The 23513-nt window shown below is 50.9% G+C and overlaps 1 protein-coding gene and 1 pseudogene across 1 annotated transcript in view; one reads left to right on the top strand and one right to left on the bottom strand.

The window, feature by feature from the left end:
- Positions 1-17378, bottom strand: part of ASTN2 (astrotactin 2) — a 319116-nt gene extending 301738 nt beyond the window's left edge. Inside the window, exon 1 of the mRNA XM_062011422.1 lies at positions 17048-17378. Coding sequence (XP_061867406.1) covers positions 17048-17378 — 331 coding nt within the window. The remainder of the gene's footprint in view (positions 1-17047) is intronic.
- A 225-nt stretch (positions 17379-17603) lies between these two features.
- Positions 17604-23513, top strand: part of LOC133627313 (uncharacterized) — an 82031-nt pseudogene continuing 76121 nt past the window's right edge.

Genomic DNA, 23513 nt, shown 5'->3' with positions numbered 1-23513 from the left:
TTTTTAAAAACACAAATAAATTCAAACAACCCATGGAGGTTAAATGGGACAAAAGCATTAACGTTTTGAGTGCGGACTTCAGAGTCTGCTTTATACTCCAGAAGCATTGCCAGGTATCAGCACAGAGCTCTGTGATGAGGACTGGGGAAAGAAAGTCAATGGATATAACTGGAAGAGGAAGAAAAAGTCAATGGTCCACAAAGCCCCATCAAGAGGAGCATCCCAGAAGCGAGTGGGTCCTGCTGCAGCGGCTGGTGCCAGCACATCCCCAGGCCATGCTTCATCCTAACAAAGACACAAGTGACACTTAAAAGGGAATGTGCTTGACATCTCCCCGAATCCCTCTCTCAGCCAGAGCTAGTAAACTATGGATCCATCAAATTTACACCTCCATGCATGTCCAGCATCTACTGTCTCTGCAAACACTGCTAGGGAAAGCCCCTTCAAATGGGATTTCTCCCCACTGGGGGTTTTTCCTCCGGTACAAATCTATTTGAAAAGAAGATAAAGCATCTGCAGTTTGACTGAGGTTTTATTCAGAGAAAGCTCTGGCTCAGAAATAATTGTGGTTTGCTATAATTGGTGAGATGCAGGAAGGGACTAGATACAAGTGGAGTCTGGTGCAATTTTGGGAGATTTGTTACGCTTAGCTCGCTTCTATCAATTTCAGTGGCTCAGACGCTTATGACCTGTTGCTCAGCTTATTGTGAAAATGGCTTTTATTTACTGCACTTCCATTAAAAGATGAAATCCATGCATAGGGCTCACAGGGCAGAAAATCACAGTTTACGTCTCAGCTTATCTCCCTTCAGCGGCCTCAGCTCATTTTTGGCCTGGCTCGCTCCCAGCTGCTGTAAAAAAGTATTTCTGAGCACTGTTTTGAGTAGTCCAGGCCCATTCCAGCCCTTGGGGCAGGAGGTACATTCAGATTTTAAGGGAGTGCTCAGTGCTGCAATCACCTCCTCAGCCTGAGGGAGGGATGGGGAAGGTGGAGGGGATGGGGAGGATGAAGGGACTCTGGCTCTCAGGGCACCATGAGTCCTTTTGCAGCAAGCACAGACTTTCCTGCTCTCACAACCCCTTTCCAAGCCCCTGCCAGTGCTGCTCTGCTGTCAGGGTGTCAGCTCCCACCGCCTGCAACCAAAGCAGATGGACAAGCCAAGTGCAGGCCCCATGCAGTGCTCCTGGACGGCAGGTTCCTGCTCTCCTGGATCTCCAAGCAGCTCCAAGCCCCCACTCACTGCAGCACAGACAGCACCAGTACAGAAGTAGTCTCAGCACCTCCTCCTGCACCAGTTCCCTTCCAGTAGTGCCCACAGATACCAAAGCACTTCTCCAGAGCTGCAGTGGGTAGTGCACCCAGCCTGTGCATCACCAGAACAGTGCAGGCAGCAATGGGACACAGTTACCTCCCCATGCTGGCTCTCGCTTAGCACAGCAGACACCACCAGCCATGTGAGATGGTGTCAGGGGCAGAGGATGGGCATACAGGCAGCCTGAGCTCTCCTGTCCACATGAGAGGCCATTTGAACACCAGACACTCCATCTCCTTGAGTAGCTGGAGATGGTCCCCAGCACCAGCATGGAGTTGCTAAGGTTACCTCCTCAGCTGCCTAATTAGAGAAGCTGTCACTCTTGCGGAGATGAGAAGAGTGTGTACACGTGGGGGAGAGGAGGGGAACTTCCAATGGTGCAGATCCATTTTAGCACACTAAAGCAGAGAGAAAACCTCCAATTCTAATGGGACAATACAGCCATCAGTCTTGCGAGCAGCATCTCACTGTCCCGCTGCCTGGCTGCTTGTGAGGCCATGGGGTGGATGGAGCTTGGGGAAGCAGCAGCCCCTGGTCTGTTGAGTGCACTTATCACTCCTCCACCTACCCACTTTCTTCCACTTCTGGCTTTGTGCTTCCACTGGTCTCCTTTGCTCAGCCCTCTCTGCACTGTCAGCCTGCAGGCAGGGAAGGAGCAGAGAGGGTCTGTCCCTCCCTCCCTCCCACCCACCTCCACACAGGAACTTTACACCATCTCAGTAATGCAAAAATGAAGCCCCTCCAGGATCTTGCAAACAGTAGGCAAGTAAAGTGTGCTCCCTCAGTCAAGGTCATTTCATGAGTAAATAGCAAAGCCAAGAAGAGAATCCCAGGACTCAAAAGCCCTGCTTTCCACCAGCTGAACCTGTGCACTCACACATGCTTCCTTTAGCTGCAAGAAAGAACATGGAGGGAAGTTCTTCCCCTTAACATCCAGCACAACCAAGAGGTTGCTTGAATCTCCTGAATCCAGATCCCAAATCCCATATACATGGCCAGAATCCAAGCTGAGAGCATGGAATACAACACAACAAGAAACAGACCACACTGAAGAGGGTCAGGAGAGCCTCTCCTTTTGGAAAACACCCAGGCATAGCATGGGTATCCCACATACAGCTGTCCCTTTGTGCAGCCAGCTCTGAACACTTGCCTGCCTATCTCTGAGAGTGGAAGACCATGCTCTGTGAAGAAGAGAAGGTAAGACCATCCCCATCCACAGTTAACACTTAGATTTAGGGCTGCTGGGCAGAGGGAGCCCAGGACTGTCCCATCCAGCACTGGCATCCTCAGGAGAAACCACAGAAGTCATCCAATCTCTGCAGCCAGCCTTCGAGGAACAGGAGCAGTGCTATTCCTGGATGGCAGCTCTGCTGGGATGTGACTTTGCTGGTTCAGAAAAGTTAAAGAGCAGCAGGATAAAAAAGCAGATGCAGCCAAAAATGCAAAGAGATCCCTGGAGCTGAAGCCCTTGCCAAGTTTCTCCCTAACACTTCAAGACACCCACTCATCCTCCCCAAGGGCTTGTCAGACTCACATGGCAAAAAATACATGCTCCACACCCACCTGAGCCCAAAAGAAAAGACCCTTAAATAAATCTGGAATCCAGGGCTGGCAGGAAGACAAAGTTGGGGGTGTCAGAGGAATTTTTAGTGTCTATTTTCTAACGAAGGAACTGCCTGACAGCTCCTCTGCAGCAGACCAGGGCTTGTGGCCCTGGAGCTCGCACAGCCCCCTCAGACAGTGCAGTAGATTGCTTTTAATTACAGGGCACCTGCTCAGAGGCCTCTGGGTATCTGAGAGAGTGCAATGGAAACTAGAGTTTAATGGGAAGGAAAAAACCTCATCACCACAAGCTGGTGCATTTAGGAGGTGACAGAAGAGAAAATCCCAAGAAATGGTGGTAGGTGAGTGACAAAGATGCTGTTTGCCATCCCAACCTGGAGCTGCAGGCAGCCAGCAAAAGGGAGTGCAATTAGCACAGGCTCATCAGATACCCTGAACACCCTCTTGTACACTTTGTCTTCATGAGGTGCAGGAGACTGTTCTGTGCAGGAGGCAACAAAGGAGCAGCTGAGCTGGGCCAAGGGATTGCAGCTTGACCTGATGAGCTGCAACACTGGGATGGGCTGCGGTAGAGCCCAAACTGCTGCAAGTCCTCAGACCTCCTGATAACAGTGTTTCATGGCCAGCATCTACCCCCTAGAATACCTTTCCCAGTGCCTGAGAGACAGATAAAACAGCAGCAATGACCAAGCTGTGGGGCATGGCGGAGGAGCAGGAGCAGCACAGAGCTGGCACTGGAGTTGGCCAGCTCCAGCCTCTCCCTTCACTCATGAAAGAGAGGGTGCTCTTTGGCTAACCCATTATGCAGATGCTTCCTAAACAACTGTGAAAAATGTGTTTTCACAGCCCAACTCCAACTGCAGCAAGAGCTGCTGAGGTCAGAAATGCCCATGTCCATGCTTGGCACGTGTCAGTGCTCCAGCAGCATCTCTGCATCTCACATCCTCCTGCTGCTCTGCTCATCCCTCAGCTGCCTGGGGGAAGGCAGGCACCCAAGGGAGGGGTGTACTCACTGCTCCCTCTGCTCTGCAGGAGCTGCATAGAGCTCACCCTGCCCAGCACATACCAGTAACCTCAACAGTGGACACAGGGTGTCCTGTGTGAGAGCCAACGCCAGCAGCTCCTCAGAGTGCCTCCACTGACGGTCACGTTTGGCTTTGGCCAGGGGAAGCCTTGCTGAGAGCTGTCTTTTGTACAAACTTGATTTTTCTTTCCTTATTTTTTTTTATAAATATGTCAATTTAAGATTGTAAAAGTACTTTCATCTTCAGAACAGTGTCACAGCTCCCCTCCAGCATTTTCATAACAATGCTGCGATTTTGGCTTCAAAACATCCTCCCAAACTTATTGTTCACACGTACACCGAACTTTAAAGCTCAGCACCGAGGAGCTGTGATGAAACTGGAACAAGCTGCTCTTTGAATAAAGACAAGTTTTCCTTTCATCTAGTGCTAATTAACAGAAGTGTCCCTCCCTCTGTGCCGGCCCTTGGTCAGCACTCGGTGTGTCTGTGAGACCTCAAAGGAAAACCTCCCTCTTCCCTCACCGCAGACTGTCTGTGCAGGGCACCAACACAGCATCCCCAGCAACAGAGAGGCTTCCCAGAGGGGCCAATGCTGTGGAGCTGCAGCAGGAGCCCCCTCAGAAGCTGCTGTGGGAGCCTTCCAGCTCAGTCAGAACACACAGATGCATATTGCAACTCTGTGCAATGAAGCACCCCATGGGAACACAGGAGCAAACCTTGATGGGATGCTCCAGGAACACGTGCCCCATTCCTCACCTTCTGCTGGCCACCACAGCAGAGGCTGCTGGACAGGGTGGATCATGGTGCCCACTGTGAGACCATTCTCCTGGTTGGTTCCCTCTAAATCACTTCATGCCAGGAATAAAAATTTCCCCAGGCAGCTCCCAAACCACTGCAAATATTTGCATAGAGTTGGAAGAACAAGAGCATGAAGACTGAGGAAAGGCTGCCTGGCCATTACCAGCCAAATTAAAGCTGCAGCATGTTCCCCAGGAGGGTTCAGAGCACCTCTCCTCTCGCCCAGGCCTCACCTGCCCTGCAGCTCACACAGCCCAGGTGAGAAGCACCGTTACAAATAACAGCTTCTCTTGAATCTAAATTCTTCTCCTGCCCAACAACAGCAAAAGGAGAAGAATATTAACACCTGCTGGTTTGCCCTTAGGTGCCTTCAGAGCAGTTTTGTAGAGAGATGATCAGAAAAGCAGTGATTAAAAACCACAGCCCCACATCCACATAAAATCCCTGCCTTTGGAACCACAGTTAAAAACACCACCTTCCTTCCCAGCCCAAACCCCTTCCATTAGCTCCTTTCTGCAGAAAGGAGCTAATGGAAGGGGTTTGGGCTGGGAAGGAAGGTGGTGTTTTTAACTGTGCAGAAAGGTGTTTTCCTACAGAAAGGAGCTACAGGACACGGGGTAATTTGGGACAATCTTGCCAGGAAGGTGACCACAAAGCTGCTTCAGCTGTGGGCCAGGTATGCACAGACAAATTTGCACCATTCCTGCTGGAGACCAAAATCTACTAAAACATTGGGTTTACATGACTTGAGGCACACCCCAAACTGGCAGAGAAGCCTGTGCCAAGCAGTGAGGAACACGGAGAGGCAATGCAGTTGAGAGACACAAGAGAAACGCCCCTGAGTTGCTCTGCAGAAGGACAGCTCTCATGAGGCTCAGCTTTCCTTGAGCATCGCCTACAAACACCCTGTATCTCACCCCTGAGCAGGCCCCGGGGCTGCCACACCAGCTCAGCTTAGAGGAGTGCTGCAAACAGGATTTTTTTCCTTCCTGTTTTGTGTTTAAGTGGCTCATTGCAACATGCTGTAAAACCCTTCATCGGCAAGGAGGGAAAAGGTTTTACAACAGTCTTTAAAGCGAGCCCAGGCAGCGGAGAAAACCGCCCCTGGCATGCAGGATTTTGGGCAGCACGTGTGATTTCGGGCAGCAGACAGGATTTGGGGCAGCAGACACACTCCCAGGGGGACAGAAGCGGAGGCTGGCAGTATCTCCACACCTGCAGCTCATCCTGCCCAAATCCCAAGGCTCGTCCCTGCTCCTGCACACCGAGGGAACAGCCTGACAGCTACGCTGCCACAAAGGCAGAGCCAAGCTGAGGACAAGGAGGAGGAGCAACGCGACTCATGTTCCAGCAAGACCCCAAGCTGGCTGCGAGCAGCCCCTGCAGGCAGCGTCCCCAGCCTCCTGCTGCTGCCAGGACACCGGGGAATGCATTTCTGCTCCGATGCAGCAGAAACCAGCACACAGCCAGGACAACGGTGCTGCTTGTCTAGGGAGAGCAAAGAACAGAAGAGGAGGAAGAAGTGCTGGGATGTGATAAGATGTAAAGCAGTGGAATGGAGTTTGTGTCTTCAAGCAGATCCGGTTTCTTCAATTGTGTTAAAAGACAAGGCTGCTGCTATTTCATTAAATACCCTTCGAGCCCCTCTGATCATGCTCAGAAATAGTAAAGCAAGAAACCTGTGGCTGTCAATCCAGTCCAAGGCATGCAACTGCAGCAGCTACAGTAGGAATGGCCACAGGCATCTCTTGCCTTTTTGAAATCATAGAACTGTAGGGGTTGGAAAGGACTTTTATGTTGAATATTGAAGGCTCTTAATGGCCAGGATCTATGAACCAATCTGGCAACACAACATCCCAATGCTGCCTGAGCAACTACCTCAACGGAGTCCAGGGAACGAGGCAAAGCTAAAGGAGCTGCAGATGGCAACACCTGCACTCCTTGGGAATGAGGAGAAGGTTTGGAGCCTTCAATGCAAGAACAAATCTCAGGGGCACCCACAGCAGCTTCCATGCTCAAAACACAACAGAATAACGTCCCTTGCCGGTGGGTTATCTGCTCCCTACCTGAGGCCCTTGTGCTGGCAGGCACTCCAGCCCTGGCAGCATCACGCACCCTGGATCTCCTGCACACCAGGATGCATTTAATGGGAGCACGTAAGGGCTGCTTTTGATTTTACAGTTTGTTTATAGCCTACATTTGAGGAGCTACACAGGATGGGAAAATACATCCCATAAACAAACTGCTAAACAAAACAGGCTAAGTGTGTACCACTCCAAACAAAACCAGACTCGAGCTAACCTCCGCTTTTCAAGCGTATGCGTCTGATGACAGCTTTGTTTAGTGCCCTTATCACACTTCCAGTTTTGATTTTTAGGCTCTGCCACCCTCAACAGCAGTTTCTGATGCTTCCCACCACCTCCACAGCTCCAGGTAAGCCAAGAGCAGATGAAAATAAACCCAACTGGAGCTGGATACCACCAAGGGTGAGTGAGGCAAGGGGCTGCATTACCCTTTCCTGCTCTCACCCTGCAGCTGGTGGGAGACAGCAGCAGCCCAGATGTTGCCAAAGGCTGCAGGACATGGACAGGTCACCAGCTGGCTCAGGCAGGAGGGGACAGTGGGTGCCAACAGACTCTCACACATCAAGTATTTCAGGCACACATTTACATTTACAGTCTCCCTTCAAGGAGCTGCCCCAGCAGCAGCCCCAGTGCCCAGCAGCTGAACTCTGTCACCCTGCTGACACCCAGAAGCAATTTCTCAAGCACTCAAACTTTATTATCCCCTTTCTTGGGGCTGCATGGAGGGCACATTCCCTTTTTTTGGGGCTGCATGGAGGGCACATTCACCTGCAAATGCTTTTTCTGCCAAGATCCAAAGCTGTTAAAGCTGCACAAAAGTAACTCCCACCCACTCCTACTGCCCCAGGAAGAATATTTCTTTGCTGGTTTTGCATAACAAACAGCTACATGGTTTTCCTTTTTTTTTTTCCCTGACAAACTCAGGTTTGGAGGAAAACACCCCATGCAGTGCTAGTCCAAGATCAGACTTCATAAAGTTCCCCCTGCGAAGGGGAGCAGGGGGAGAACATGCTACAGCAGAGATTAGACTGCAGCCTTTACTGATAGTGTTCAGTCACCCTGGCAGGCTGCAGCACACTGAGTTTGTAAAGCTCCTTGGGAATCCTTCAAGATGAAAGGTACAGTATGATACGGATGTATTATATCCGTGGGCTTTGTTACAGCACACATTTTCTAGCACGGTTTTATTGCTAGAACACAAAGTTCAGCTGAAGCCCAGGGGCTCTGCAGGTGACGAATGCACCCCTACAGCCCTCCCTCAGCTCTGCAGGGGATGAAAAATGCTGAAGCCCCTGATGAGAACACGGTAGATGGAGCAGCCAGTGCCCTTCCAGCAGCAGCAGCAGGCGAGGACCTGCCTGCACAGATAAGACCAACACCATCACTGCTGGATGTGTCTTCAGCCTACAATGTGTCTCACTCCCAAAAATACCTGTTCAGTCCCCAAAACGCCACTGCTGTGATCGGCTCCTCTACAGCACCCCTCTGCTTCAGCTGGACCTTCTGCTCAGCCCCTGTCCCAAAAGCCATCTCTGGTGAGGGCCAGGAGGCTCCTGTGAGTTTAGCCTACCTCAATCAAGTGGTACTGAGCGCTGGCATCCCCAGGGAGACCCTGAGTTGCCCACCTCAAGCAGAAGGTGCTTCTCCAGACAGAAGATGATGGGAGATGTTTGCCACACTGAGCCTGAGCCAGCCCAAGCCCCAGGCACATGGAGGTAAACCCCAGTGCACTGCTTTGGCTCAGGCTGTCTCTACTGCAAACTTCTGTCTGCTCCTTGAAGGGAAGAAATCAGTTTCCACATTTTTTGGAAGCCTAATTGATGCTTGAAATGCTACAAATGAGCCTGTGGACACAGCTTGACCATGGGCTGCCCAGCGTGGATGGCATAGAAGAGCAGGAGGAGAACATGCATTCACCTTCCCAACATCTTGCTTCTCCTGGGCACTTCCCTCTGTCTAAGACATAAGAGCTGGAGGAACAAGATGCATGATGCCAATGAGAAGGCTTTAAGAGAAGTGTGGCAGGAATTCCCTGGACAAGTTACAGGGCTGGAGAAAGAGTTTAAACTCCTCTAATTTAAATAGATGAAGAGATACAAAGGACAAAAAAAGCTGATAGAGGTAGAAGGAAAGGGATGTATCAGGACATCCCAACAAGCCCCAAAGCTCTCCAGGGCCACTCACACTGAACCACCCCACAGGGGACTGCTCAGACCCAGCAAGCCAAGGTGAGAGGTTTTCCACATCCCTCTACCCCCAAGGAGCAGCCTGTGCAAGGCAGCACTGAGCAACTGAGACTGAGGTGAGAACAACTGATAGCTTCTGCTACGGGACCCCCTTCACTCCAGGAAGCCCATCTGAGTGGGAAACTCCAAGAGAGCAGATCTTGCTCTGGGGACACACTGCACAAGTTAGGCCAGTGGCATCAGCTTTTACACCAGCTCCCGTCAGACCCCCAGGCAACAAAAGCAATACCAACACAGTGACCATGAGCAGATGTGGAGGCTTTTCAGCTGTGGCACACAGACCTGGTGCTCCTTGACTTGTCCTGGGCTGTGGAAAACATGCCCTGCTCCAGTTCTCCCTGCTCCTGCACAGAACACCCTGTGTTTGCCATCCCTGCACGCTGCAGACACAGGAGTGGCACGTCAGGAAGCTGATGTTGCTGAACAGTGGGCTAGAGGCAAGAAAACAATAAATTCCTCTACTGTTGCCAATTCCTATTGTCTGTCACTTGAACCCACGTTTCAGGGATGCTCCACGCTCCCTGGAATCCCAGTTATTTGGGAACCAGAATGAGCAGGGAGGGAAGGATCTGGGCTGTGAACGGCCTTGGGGACAGACACAGTCGGGACTGCAGCAGCCGCAGGCACAGTCTGCCACAGCAGCTCCCGTTAGTGCCTCAGCAGGCAGCAGCCCCCAGGCTGGCCAGGGAGCCCAGCCACCCAGCACAGCCAGGGCTCCAGCTGCAGGTGAGGCTACCCCATAGAGAGATGTAAGGGAGAGGAAAAAGGAAATAGAACCAAAGCCTCAAAGGTATGGGCACAGCTGAGTTCTTGCGAGCGTGCTCACAGCCTGGGCAATCCAGACCCTGCACCCCACTCATGCAGCCCAGGGCTGTGGGCTTTTGAGGAGGGGGGATTCACACACCCAGCTAGTCCATAGGGTCTCTGCAGCCAGGGCAGCATCCCTCAATAGGCATATCTCAGGCATCCAGAAAGAAAGGCATCAGCGTCCAAAATACCCAGCGGGTCCTCAAGGGCAGGCTGGAGCCAGGTATTGCCTTGCAACGGGCAGCCCTGCTCCACTCCCCCCCACAGCTCACTCCCTCAGCTGTGATGCCACTGCTGTTGCATTCTCATGCACTGAGGAGCAAAGGCTGGTGCCTCAAGGTGCCAGGCGCTGCGGGACCCTCTCAGCGCTGCAGCTCTCCTCTCCCTGCAGAGATGCACAGCTAACCTTCAGCAGCTCACCTCCTTGCCTGTGGCCAGGCACGCTGGCCCTTGCCCAGCCCTGTTAACAGGATCACTCCCATACATATGTCTTGGAGCAACACCATCAGCTCAGTAATCTTCCTAAATACAGCAGTTACCAGGTGACTGGGAAAAAATCTCTTTTACTGCTGATGCTGCTAATGGAAAATTTCTCCCCTTTTGCTGCTGCTTTCAAAGCCAGTTGTGGTTTCATACAGACTCTGTCTTGCACAGAGACAGGAGAGGTGGAAGCACAGAGGGAGGAGTGCAAAACTGGTGGGGAAAAGATAATGAGAAACAGAGGGGAACTCGTACTTCTGTCTCCCTCCTCACCAGCAGCCCCTGCCCACAGGCAGAGCCCTGACTCTAAATCTTATCTCCCCATCTTCTCGAAGGCAGACACAGCCCAACCTCCTCCTACAAGGAATTCCTCCTTCCTCCCCAGACCACAGAGGGACAAGCACTCTCGATGCATTCAAGAGCAGTGTTTCTTGCACAGCTCTAAGGGATCGATGGGCCAAAATCATTTGTTCTGTGATGTTTTTTATCCCAGCTGTCTCCTTCCCAGGAGACAACCAGAAAGCCTCACCCAGCCAGTGCAGATGCAGGCAGCCAAGATCATTGCTTGTCCCCTCCACATGCCATTCTGCTTCTTCAATACCATTAAGTGTCTCCATACTGTCTGGACACTGGAAACGTTAACTGCATTAGCCGAGACCCGAGCAGCAGCACAAGCATTCAATTCTTTTAAGTGGCCCCATTTCTTAAGCTGGTTATGCACAAGAATCATCCCCACTCGATACCATCACCCACCTCACAGGGAGTGACAGGGGCAGCACTGGGGAGGCTCCTCATTCCCCATTTCAAGTGGTTGCAAGCAGAGGAGCCCACTCTCCACACGGGCTGTGCTGTGGGCGCTACAGACCATGAAAGGCTTCAATCAAGGCATTTCTATTTTCTTCTCTTTCCAGCCCCAGCCTACCCCCACACTCTACAAGTCATTTTGGTGTGATGGTAGGTGTTTCCCAAGCCACCTGCAACTGCTGACATATATGTCAAGGTAAAATAAGATCAATGCCTTGTTGTTCCCACAGTGGCATCAATCTGTTCTCCTCCTGTCCCAGCCAGTCCCGAGCCTCAACTCCTGTTACACAGGAAAGCCCAAGGGTTCAGCCCGGATTCACAGCCAGCCAACACCACACATCAGCACTGTATCACTGAGGCACAAAGGCTTGTCCATCACACAGCCAGGGTTCACACTTTTAGGGCTAAGAAAGGAAAAGGCAGCAGGTTTTGGAGCTAGTGTCTGTGTGATAGCAAGTGGAGGCCACTCACCAGCACAGCTCCCAAAGGAAGATCCAAGCTCCTCACCTACATCTGAAGAAATGTCCTTTTTTTTCCTTCAGCAAAAGAGCAATAAAGGTCTCTGGCACATGCACATCATGGAAAAACCTCCTGCCATCACAGGAGAGGAAGAGGGGAGCAGAGGAGATCCCCAGCTGGCTGCCTCCTCCCTTTACTCCAGCCTGACACGCTGCAGAAAACCAGCTCCTCTCTCTATAGTTAATCTTCTGTTGCCACTAGCTGGTCAAGATGGGTACTCTTGGAAAGCAGCAGCTCTCCGAGCACAGCCTGCCACTCAGTTACAGAGTCCAGTTTTAACTCTGATCTTCATCCCTGAAAATACCTGAGACAGAGCAAAATCCCAGCAAGCCCACACCCTCCACCCCGTGCTAGACAAGACATACTCAGCCTTGCCTTAAGGAAGCAGTCAGCTGAGCACTGACCCACTTCATGCCTACAGCCTTTCTGGGTGGTACTGAGCTCTTCTCTCCTGCAACCACAGCGGGCAGGGATGCACATCAGCAGTACCACCCCATGCCAAGCTGGGCTCTTCTTCCTTCCCTTCCCAACTAGAGAAATCAGAGGCTTGGAAAGCTTAAGCAATCACATAGCTTTATACAAGGAGGGGAGGAAATTGCTACCAGGAGGTTTTCTGTCTTTCCTACACCCTCTCCAAGCAGCCTCCACTATCAGGGACCTGACCCAGATCCCACAGCCACACAGAGATGTGGATGGGCATTAAGGGAAAGGGAAGTAGCTTCCAAGTCTACATTCCCCCAGTCCCTATACCAAGTAGCCCAGTGATCCATCTCATCTTCACTGTACTACTTTACTGTACCACTTTTTAGCTCCCTCCACTTTCCTGGCGGAAGATGTGACTCTTTACCCCTTGGACTAGCTTTGGAACAGACAGAAGAAGAAAAAAAACCAACCAAAAAAACCCCCCAACACCTGATTAATCAACTCTCTGGCCAGGTATGCAATGCAGCTCTTCGAGTCTAGCAGGAAGCAGTTAACAGAGAAGAGAAGGTGTTGAGAAGCTTCAGTGGCATCAACGCTCCCCTGGGTAACCCTCTCCACCACTCCCCCACTCTGCAAAACCAGGAGTTGTTGACAAAAACAAGAGTGGCAACACCTCGCTGGAGTATTTTCAGCAAAAGCAGTAAATTCAAACATCTGCAGGGAGCTAAGTGCTTCCTCTCACTTTAATGCGTTCTTACCCTACCGAAGAGAAGTTCAAATTACAATATGGCTCCAGGAAAAGTTAAGACAGAAGAAAAAAAGCCGTGGCACTGAACTGCTGAGGAGATGGAGGAGCTGCACAGCTTTGAGAAGAGGGGGGCAATCATCAACCACGCACAGGGGCTGTGGTGGGACACGGGTAACATCAATGCACAAGCAACTTTCCTGACAACCACTGAAACAGAGCAACCTGTGGCACTGCAGACACCCGTCAAACAGCATCCATTAAAGCCATTTGGGAGAAGTGTGTAGTAAACTGTTGTTATGTAAGCCACTACTGGGTAAGAGCAGTGGTGAAAATTTGTCTGCTTCTTTCCTTCTCTCTCCTCTATATATATCTGCTCACACATAGGCAGAGCTCATCTAAATTAGCTCGGAAGCGAACTGCTTCATTCCCTCAATTGCACTTCAAGCAGGCTACGCTGCTTGTGGAGCAGCTATTGTACCCAACACATGGCTGCTGACTAAATCAAGATCCGTACCTCAGAGAGACCTCAGCGTGCAGGAATAAAGGCAATGACAGGCTGCACCATTTGCCAGCAAAACTCGAGAAGAATTAGAGGGGGAGGAAAAAAGAAAATCCTAGTGCAAAGCATGGGTTGTAGCCAAGGTGAAGGAAAGGGCAGGTGCTTGCTCAGGAAAGGGGATGCGCAGCAATTCACAATGCACTGTGGTGAAGTTACATTTGTCACTTCCTGCCACCACTGTGCTTTGCTAGGTAATTTTATAGTAATGGAACCGGGGGGTAAGGGCAGAAACATCCTTCTTGTCTCCAACACCAGGGAGAAAAAAACAAACCTTGACACAGGAAACACAGACACTGAGACACCCACTAAAGATGGGACACTAGAGCTGCTGGATGGTGTTTTGGTTGCAGGTCCCCTGCTGCAGGCCCTGATGGATGTAAAGAGAAAGCAAAGTTTTCTGTCTCTGTTGGGGGAGAATGACACCGTTCCCTGCTGACCTACCCGCTGCTTGCAGGAGTGGGATGTGGGCAGCACTCGCAGCAGCGCATCGCCAGGCTCCCACCCACCACCCTGTCGCAGGCCAGACACATGAGCAGTGCCGTGGGGCGAGGGGCAGAGCTGTGTGGGGATTTCCTGGCATCACTCTCCTCTTTCCTCTCAGTCTTGCAGCAGCTCCTGCAGGCCAGGCTTCCCCGCAGGCAGGGAGGCAGCCCCAGGAGCTTGTGCTTTATCTGCTTAAGGGAATAAAGTCTCATGTTGTCAGGGAAGAGAAAAAGTTGCTTCCTCCCTAGAAGCAGGAATCCTTTAAAGAAAAGGGACACAGAGCACTGCATATGCTTTGTATCAGCCACCAACTCAGAGCATCTGTTTCCTCAGCCTATTTTAACTTAGGTTGGCCTTAAAAAGAACCAGAGATGTGGTTTAGTGATGAACTTGGAAGTGTGACGTTCACAGTTGGACTCGATGATCTTAAAGGTCTTTTCCAACTGAAGCAATTCTATGATTCCAAGATTCACAGTGCTACAGACAAGGCTCTGGCACCTGCCAGCCTTTAGCTACAGATCTCCCACCTCCTTTAATGCAAAGGAGCGATGAGAGGCACAGGAACCGCTCCAGCATCAGGAGGTGGGAGTTGCTGAGCAGGCCCAGGACTACAGATTGCCTGCTTAAACAAACTCATTGCTACCAAGTAAGACAATGTTGTATTTTGAGCTTCCAGGCCTGGAAAGAATTTTAAGTCCTGCAGAATGGGATGGCTTCGATTTATTCCCAACTTATTTCACTCCAGAGTATCAGCATCAGGACTCAGTTCTGCCTGCTTCATGCTTTTCTTTTTTTTGCTTTCAAAAATCCCTCCAGTACATCAATCAGGGGAATTGTCCTGAGGTGTGTGCTTTAGGAGGTCTTCCTAAAGGGGTCTCTGCTAGCAGCAGGAGCCTGCACTCAAAGACATTCAGGAGCCCTCAACACATTTGCAATCACTAGGACGTCAGCTCTTACGCATCTTTCTGAGCTCAGGCCCAGCCAGCCACTAAACATAGTCAGCAACATGAATAAATACATATAAGCACCAGAAATCAGCTAATGATAAGGGCTATCAGAGATTTTGGCATAGGAATGCCACTGTTTAAAGCAATTCCCACCCCCCAAGTCACTCCAAAGCCATTCAACTGACCTCCTATGTGCAATGTGATTGTCACCTCCAAGAGCCCATTATAAAGCGGCAGCAGCAGCTGCTCTCGGGTTCCCAGCCACTAATGAACTTAGAAAACGATGCAGAGGGATAAAACCACTACAGACTACTCCAGCCTCGCTGCCTGCACTAGTGAAACAAGCCAACAGGAATCATCTACAGCTCTCACCCAGAAAAGAGTTAACTGTGAGCGAGACTCAGTTGCCACACCAGGAGACTGGAAGAAATGCAACAAATTTGAAATATCAGAGCATCCAGTGCAATTCATGAGCTAGACCTTGGGGAAGGACAAGTGTTTTACCTTCTCTGGAGGCAACGTGCTGATTAATTTCAGGACCGTGATGAAGCCATCCCACCATGGGCAGAGCTTCCATTTATCTTCCAATGTGCCTGATTGCCTGTGGGTTCGGGGAAACGGGAGGGGGTGTTTTGGGGTCTTTTGTCCATGAAGGGACAGCAAAAAACCCACACTTTTTGCACAAGGCAAGCTACATATTCAAGAGTACATGCATACCCAATATCCCAGACAAGCAAAAGAGAATTTTTTAGATCAAGACGTAGTCTCTTTACTGGCCATCACTCACAGAAATAGGATTTGCTGTAGAAGATCATGTCTCTGATCTATCAAGACAAATTTCTCTCCTCCAACTTGAGCTATTACCTCAGCTATACACAGAGGGGTTTCTTTGCCTTCTGATATATTTAGATCAGTGGGCAATTCACACCCAATCCCTGAAGAAACTGTGCTCTCATCTGAAAATTCAACTCGGTGAACCAAGAAATTTCTTGTTACTTTTAATCACTGCAAAGTAAATGTCATTCCTGCTGTATCAAACCCTTGATTTTTCACTTTTATTACTTGAAACAGAGTATCTGTTTTGTTTGAGATGTTTGCAGTTGCCCAACCATGTCTAAGAAAGCTGCGTGGCAAAGGCAGAGCCCAAGAGGCTCAAGAAGTACCATCAACTTACTTATTACAGGCACCAGCTATAACAAATCTTCACAGAAGGTAAAATGACAGGACGGGGAGACACAGATCATCACTTTCCTACCCTGGCACATCACACGCAGTGAAAGGCAGGCACTTCCACGAGGTATGGGAAGGGAGTTGTGGTAAGTGCCTCCCGGATCAGCCTGCACACGGGGATGCCTCCACATGCCTGGTGCTGGCAGGGCGATGCGCTGGAAGTCACAACCCAGGGCTGTGAAGCAGTATCTCAGACCCTAAGTCACCCGAATTGAAGCAGGTGCTTGAATTACCCTACGTTCAGGCATCGAAAAGCAAGAAAGCTAGTGGATAAGGAAGAGATCAACATAAAACCTTCAGTGACCTGGCAGAGTAAACACCACGCTGCCAATACACCATTCTGAACAGCTCCCTTGGAGGATTCCCAGGCTGATTGGAGCGCAGAAAAGCATGAGTGACAAGAGGCAGCTCAGGCATCCCATGTCAGACAACACGATCTATCATCAAGATAAAAGTAAATCAACATAATTATTCCTAGACCCATCCCCCTCCCCACAGAAACTGAGAGAAGAGGAAAGTCTGCAGGCGTTTGCCACAGAGCCCGGCGCTGGAGTTGTGGCATGAAGCAAGAGCGAGCTTCGAGAATTAAGATGAAGCATTTTTAAGATTCGGTTCTGGCATAAAAACCCAGCGTCCTCCGTTAGCGAGGGCTCGGGGGCACCTTCTCCGGTACTAAGCGTTCAAGTTGGAGCACAAGAGGCATCACCCATCACTTTACAGCCTAAGCTGAGACGCTTTACTCCCTGGGCTTTTAAAAGGTAGCAGTCCTCAGGCCCTGCTAAAAAATCCTTTCCCAGCAGGAAAAAGAAAACCAACAAACAGCGGGGTGCCGCAAGAACAGGGTTAGAAAGCTCCGAACCACAAGCGGGCTGTGCACGGCGCCAGGGGGGCGACCGAAATCCCCGGCGCAGCAGGATGACAGCCCGGAGCCGGCTGCCCGCGCCGGGATGCTCCGGGGCCGGGGGGCCGGCGGGACGAGACGGGACGGGAGCGCTGGAGCAAGCGGGGCGGGCACCTACCGAGGGTGAAGAAGGGCAGCTCGGTGTTGTCCAGGTCGTCCTGCACGGCGACGCGGCCGGGCAGCTCGCTGCGGACGAAGAGCAGCAAGCGGGAATCGGCGGCGGCGGCCGCGGCGGGCGGCGGGGCACCGCTCCAGCTGATGTCGTTCTCCCGGAGCACCGGCAGCGTGGATACCGTGACTGTTTTCACGCGGCAGGGGCCGGGGGGCTCCCGCGCCGCCGCCGCGCCGGGCCCGCCGCCCAACAGCACCGGCAGCAGCAGCAGCGGCAGCAGCGGCGGCGGCGGGGGGGGCGGCGCGGCGGCGAGGCGGCGGCGCGGCGGAGCGGCCATGCCGGGCCGGAGCCAGGCGCAGGAGAGCCGCGGCGAGGCGAGGCGAGGGGAAGCGAGCGGAGCCGGGCGCACTGAGCCGCCCCAGCCCGCCGCCGCCGCCGCCGCCCGGCTCCGCCTCCCGCCCCGCCCCGCCGCCGCCCCCCGCCCGCCGCCGCCGTGCCGGGGCCCCGCCGCCGCTCCCCGCTGGAGCCCGCCGGCTGCCCGCGGCGGGGGCGGCCCGGCTGGATGCGCTCCGCGCTGCTCGGGCCCTGCCACCTGGACGCTGTTCGCTCCCGCCGGGCCCGCGCTACCTGTGGCGGCTCCTCGGGCATCCGGACCGGCCGCTCAGCCCTGAGGGCCGCCCGCCGCGCCGCGCCGCCCGGCCTGCGCTCCCGCTGCCCTCGGCTTGCAGCGCCTCGTCCCGCCCTCACGGAGCCCGCGGCTGGCCAGGGGCTCTGGCTCACGGCCACGCACACCTGCGGGCTGCCCCTTCCTTCTGGGCAGTGGCCGGGCTGCAGTAGCACGGGAATGTGCTTCCTGTGAGCTTTTACTTGTTATTACCGTCTCGTAAGTGAACGGGCACCTCCGGCGTTCAGGGCACGCATTGGATGGCTTCCAATGACAAGCCTGGAGGAAACAAACCGGTGACTTAACAGACACGTTTTCGACCTGATCTGTAACAAACGATACTTAAATGGGAGCCAGAGGAATAACAGATGCTGAGGTCTGCTCGCAAGTTCCCATATCCATCCATCCAGTGCCACTTGAGGGCTTCAAGACAAACCAGGTGAGCTCCACAGCCACAGCTTGTGCTCACAGTCTGCTTTGAGCCGACAGAGCCAACTGCCTGGTCACACAGGGAAGATGGAATGCTGTGGATTAGCTTGGAGGCAAACCCCATCCCTCCAGGCAAAACGGCCACGGTTAACCCCAGCCCTGAGCCGCGTGAACTTCTGCCCACGGTCGGGCATGACTAACGGAGACAGGCAGCCAGCAGCAGTTCTGAGGCAGTGACTCACAACAACAATTTCCCAGTGACTGCTAATCTACCTGATTTTATTTGTAGACATACATACAAAAGAAGATGTCAAAACCCTAACAAAGTGCGCTTAATGCTCTGGCTTATATTATTTCCACACGCTAATTAAGATCAATTCGTCGCATGCCTATTGAGGCAAATCAGCCTTCTGAGATACCTAGGTCATCAAATGTTAAAACTACAGCAAGGGCGGAATGGCAAAGAAAGTGAAATCCAGTAAACAAACAGCTCAAGCCCAGCTCCCGGGGGTCCGTCCTCGCTCCAGGAGCAGCCACAGCTCCAGCTCTCAGCCTGAGCAAGCTGCAGCCCCTGCCGTGAGGGTGTCAGAGGCAGTACCGTGTTTATTTCCAGTACCAGGAACAGAGAGAAATCAGAAAGTGCTCACCAGCAAGCAGGCAACTACTAAGAAAACATTTAATTAGGTTAGTTCTGCCTAACTGGGAAGGATGCAGTTTCCAGGCATGCTGCAAAACTACAAGCAAAAATGCAGCCCTAAATGTCAGCTGGGAAAACTGTAATAGCAGGGGGGGAAAGTTTCCTCCTTTTTTCCTTTTTTAAAGGGGAAATATTTTGGTCTGGCTGAGGCTGTTACAGCACGTGTGTCAATTTCCAGCCTTTAGCAGAGTGTGTGCTAGTTTCTTTTTCCTAGTTATGCAAATACTTCCGAGGTAAAACAAACAAACAAACAATAGCAAGTAGGTACACCCAATGACTCACTGAAGGCAGCGTGTCTAAGTGCACTTTTAACATTGTTTGGGGTGGAAACCCTGAAAAAGAAAAGTATCTATTTCTTTCTAAAGCCCTGAGCCTGATACTCAGATCTCCTTGCAGCCATAAGCAGAGAATGTTTTTGCTGTTGGGTACCAGAGGGATTAGGCAAGGAAGGATTGTCCTTGGGGTGGGAATAGGATCTAGAGATACCTGCTGCTGTCACAGCTCTGGGCAGAGTGCTTGAGGATGTGGAGGTTTCTTTAGTTTCCCTGTGGATGTGGCTGAATTGGAAGGGAGGATGTTTTACCTGTATCCAGATTTTCTCTGATCAACCGTATGCCACTGAGCAATGAGGTGATTGTTTTTTGGGGTTTAGAGCTAGAAAGCAATGATCAGGAGACATGGGTTCAGATCACAGAATCACAAAGGCTGGAAGGGACCTGGAAAGCTCATCCAGTGCAACCTCCTGCCAGAGTAGGGCACACAGAACTCATCCAGCTGGGTTTGAATGTCCCCAGAGGAGACTCCACAGCCCATCTGGGCAGCCCCTGCCAGTGCTCCCTCACCTCAACAAGGAAGAAGTTTTTCCCTTATGATTCTTTGAAACCTCTTCTGGTCCAGCTTGTACCGATTGCCCCTTGTAAATGCCTGCATTGCTGCTGACTGACTGACTCTGGGCAAGTAAGTGGAAAACAGGACCTGGAAGGGACAAGCTGTTGTCTGTGCCCCTACCCAAAGATCTGAGCAGCTCTATGTACATCATTCAATCCTATTTTGCCTTGCTGTCTGTATTCATAAAGACTACTATCTCCTCAGAAGCACTGAGACTTCTTCAAGTCCTCCTGTACAAATGTCAACCCCACAATAAAGTGGAATGTTCTGCTAACTGCTGCCTTTACATGGGTACATTCAGCTTCAAATTAGCAGAGATCCTTCCTGGTGTAAAGGCAAATCTCTCTTCTCATTTTTGGGAGAGAAATTCTACCTGCTTTTTAGTTCCAAAGAGTAGAGCTAAACACAAACTTCTCTGTTTGAACACCACCAAAGGGAAACACCTTAGTCCTGGTTTACACCTGAGATTATGGGGTTCTATTAGCTGCCTTGAGCAGCATTCAACAGAAAAGTAAACGGGATAAACAGGGTAAAGCCCATCACACAGAGAAAGTTTCACTGGCTAGCAATATATCCTAGGAACACTTACAGAAGTTTGCTTAAAGTTGCAAATGTTGGGGTATTTAAGTCCATGCAAACTGCAGATTTTCAAGCCAATGTCATAGTCCATAACCCAAATTTCTACTTCTACAGGAGACCCATTTTCCATATCTTTTTCTTCTGCTTTGTGGATTCAGCCTTTCCTCAGGGGGGTCACTGACTGCCTGACCATCGCTTTCAATAGCATCAGAGCTGAGACACCAGCAAAAACTGCCATTCCTAGCAAAAACTCCGAGATGAAAATGGAAATGTCTTACAAGTGAAAATGCATTAGAGTGACAAGGCCCATCTGGGTAGGGTGTGATGGGGCGGGCAGGGGATCCACGGGTTGTCAGGAGACACCAGCTCCATTCTCACCTCAGCTGCTGACTGTGCAGTTGAGGGACAAATCTTTTCTATTTCCTACCCTTGGATTTTTCTGCCCTCTCTTACATGTAGAAAGTCAAGAAAATAATGAGTTGGCACCATAATAGATGAAAAGAAATACCGAGGCCTGCAGAAGTCTCATCTGTAAGTGCCAAGCACGGGCTTTTCGGTACAGAATGCACAGACATTCTGCACAGGAGCTGGAGTTTCTCCACTATTGAGCAGCAGTAGTGGGCTGTTATCAGGTGGAGCAGCCTCTAGAAGCAGACAGAGCATATGTTGTGTCATGTGAACCAGGAACCTTGGCTCCACAGAACTAGGCCTACCTTATGTCTGCATCTGCCTACAGTCATTCCCAGTTTTCACCTGAGTGGATTCTTTTTTTTAAGCAGGAGTTTTGAGATACTCTTCAATTTCTTTCTCATTCCCAAGCAGAAAAGTTCAGCCCCAGGGCTATTTTCTCTTGTATGACAGTACTTGAAGTGGGATTCAGGCAAACCCATGAGTTTGTATCTCTGTGGAGAACGTTGTGCTGGTGCTTTGCTGGAAAATGCTTAAATATCTATATTATCTAAGTTTAAAAAGGATAGGGAAGATGTGTGTGTGGGGGGAAGTCATTCCTGTTTAAAGGGTCACAGATGAAGCATTCTTCGACTTTCAATCCTCTGAGGTGGATTTCTGGACACCCAGAAGTAATGCATCTTTTATTGGCTGGCAAGGAGGAGAGGGTTATTGCAGAGATATCAATAGCAGCTTTCTCAAGTGGTTTTCAATTGGCCCTATTACCAAAGATATGTACATGCAGCAGCAGTCAGGAAAGTGCACAGTGTGTTTAACAATATAGAGAACCATTTACATCTGTAAATGCATATCACAAGTGGAGGAGAAAGCCAGCCCTAGAGTTATGATGTAATCACAGGCTTATAGTTCACCCTGTCAGAGTCACATCAGCATCAATAGCTGCACTGGAGAAGTGAGAAAGGTTTTTTATATTCTGAAGGAAACACCCCAGAATTAATGTTGGTTCTTAGCTGTGGTGTTTGAGTGCTGGTCCACAGCCATATGGCATCTGACTGTGGCTGACGACCACGTTGCTCAAGCTGTGCTTTTGTCAGCTCTCGCAAGCAAAGCAAGAGACAGGCTGGGTCAGCAATTCATAGAAACACCTCCTGGGAGAGAGAGAGAGCGAGGGGATGCAGAAAGTGCCCTTTGGAATTCAGGAGGTGACATTCTTGCTTCTAGGTTAACAGTGAGCCAACCAACCCCTTGCTGTGCTCAAAGCTGCAGGAGATGTTGTCTTTCTGACACAGCATCAAACTAGGAGCTTCCTGACCACTTCCAAAGCAGCACCCTGAGGGGAAACTCTGCTAGCTTTAGCTGCCCTGCTTCTGCAGCCAGCAGTGGCTGAATTTCCTTCTCTCTTCTGAGATACAAGCAGTTGATTCTCACCTTTTACCAGATAGCCATGAGGCACTGCTGTATGCTGGGAAACAGTCCCTGGGCTCAGCAGTAACAGGGGGCTGCACAATTTGCACATTTCAGAAAGGCCATTAAGCATTTTGGGTCAAGGTACAGACTAAACATTGCAAATAACAGCCTTGACTTACCCACATGGGAAGGTTGTGGTCAGGTGCCCATGAACATGGCATCAGGGTGTCTTCTAGTTTTGCTCTGAGTGGTATCATCCTGAATCACCTCCCTTTCCAGGACTCACCCTGGAGCATGCTGGAAGTTTAGCCAGATATCACTTGTGTGCAGGATCAGCAGCATGACAGGCATGTTGGGGACCAAAGCCACACTGAAAAGGCACATCCTCAAGCACCCAGAGTCAGAAGGTAACTTGCTATAAGTCCCCTCCTCAAAGAGCTTCATTGCCAGCCAAGTGAGTTGACTTAAGGAGGAAAGAAGAGCCCAGGGACAACAGGAAAGCAGCCTGGTGCTTGAGCCAAAGTCCTGGGGGTGAGGCTGTCCCATCCCTCCATCAGTATCACATAGCCCCCTCACCTACCCCTTGACCGTTTCATGAACAGTAACAGCCTCCAGCATGGCTCCTCTCCTTCTCAAGATGAAAGAAACTTTAAAAGCATGTAACCCTTGCATTCTACTTAATTAATCAGTTTTTGCACTACAAGTGAAACTTCTTTGATGTATGAAATATTAAGCAGCAGTGAAGGGTGGGGAAGGAGAGGGGAGAGTGGTGGAATGAGAGGTATTGGCTTTCACTGCTCAGGAGATGGATGGGCTGAGGGACCCAGAGGCTGAACTGCAAATGGCACATCTGCAGCAGGACAGCCTGCCCAGATAGATGCCAGCAAGCAAAGGATTTTCCCTGCTCTTCTTGCCTCTCAAGCAGATGGTTTTTACTCCATATTCAAGCCCTACGTGCTCAGCAAGGTTGGCTCACAGAGGCAGAGGAAGGGGACAGTGCCTGATTAAACTTTCATGAAAAATAATCTCTGGTTGATTCATTGTTTTTCATCTCGGGATGGCTGCAAGAAAGTGAAGAGAAATGAGTCTTTGGTGAAAGACTGGGAAAGCCAGACAGGCTTTTAGTCAGATGAGGCTGTCCCAAAGGATGTGTGAGTAGGTAACTGCCTTACAAGTTTGCAAGTGCCATTTCCACACTGAGCTATGAAGGAGAGAGAGCAGAAATCCACACATGTCAATGTGGATATTACAGCAGCCCTTGACAGTGCACAGTGAGAATTCAGTGCCATGGTACCGGGTGTGCAGAACACCAGAGAGTCACTCTGCTCTAAAACAACCAAACTCAAACCTCTTTTCTCTCAGACCACCTGACTTGATCAGTCACCTGGCAGCTCTGCTTG

The sequence above is a fragment of the Colius striatus genome, chromosome 19, assembly GCF_028858725.1.
Source record: "Colius striatus isolate bColStr4 chromosome 19, bColStr4.1.hap1, whole genome shotgun sequence".
Classification (NCBI taxonomy): domain Eukaryota; kingdom Metazoa; phylum Chordata; class Aves; order Coliiformes; family Coliidae; genus Colius; species Colius striatus.
The sequence above is the reverse complement of the archived record's forward strand: the minus strand, read 5'-3'. Positions and strand labels throughout refer to the sequence as shown.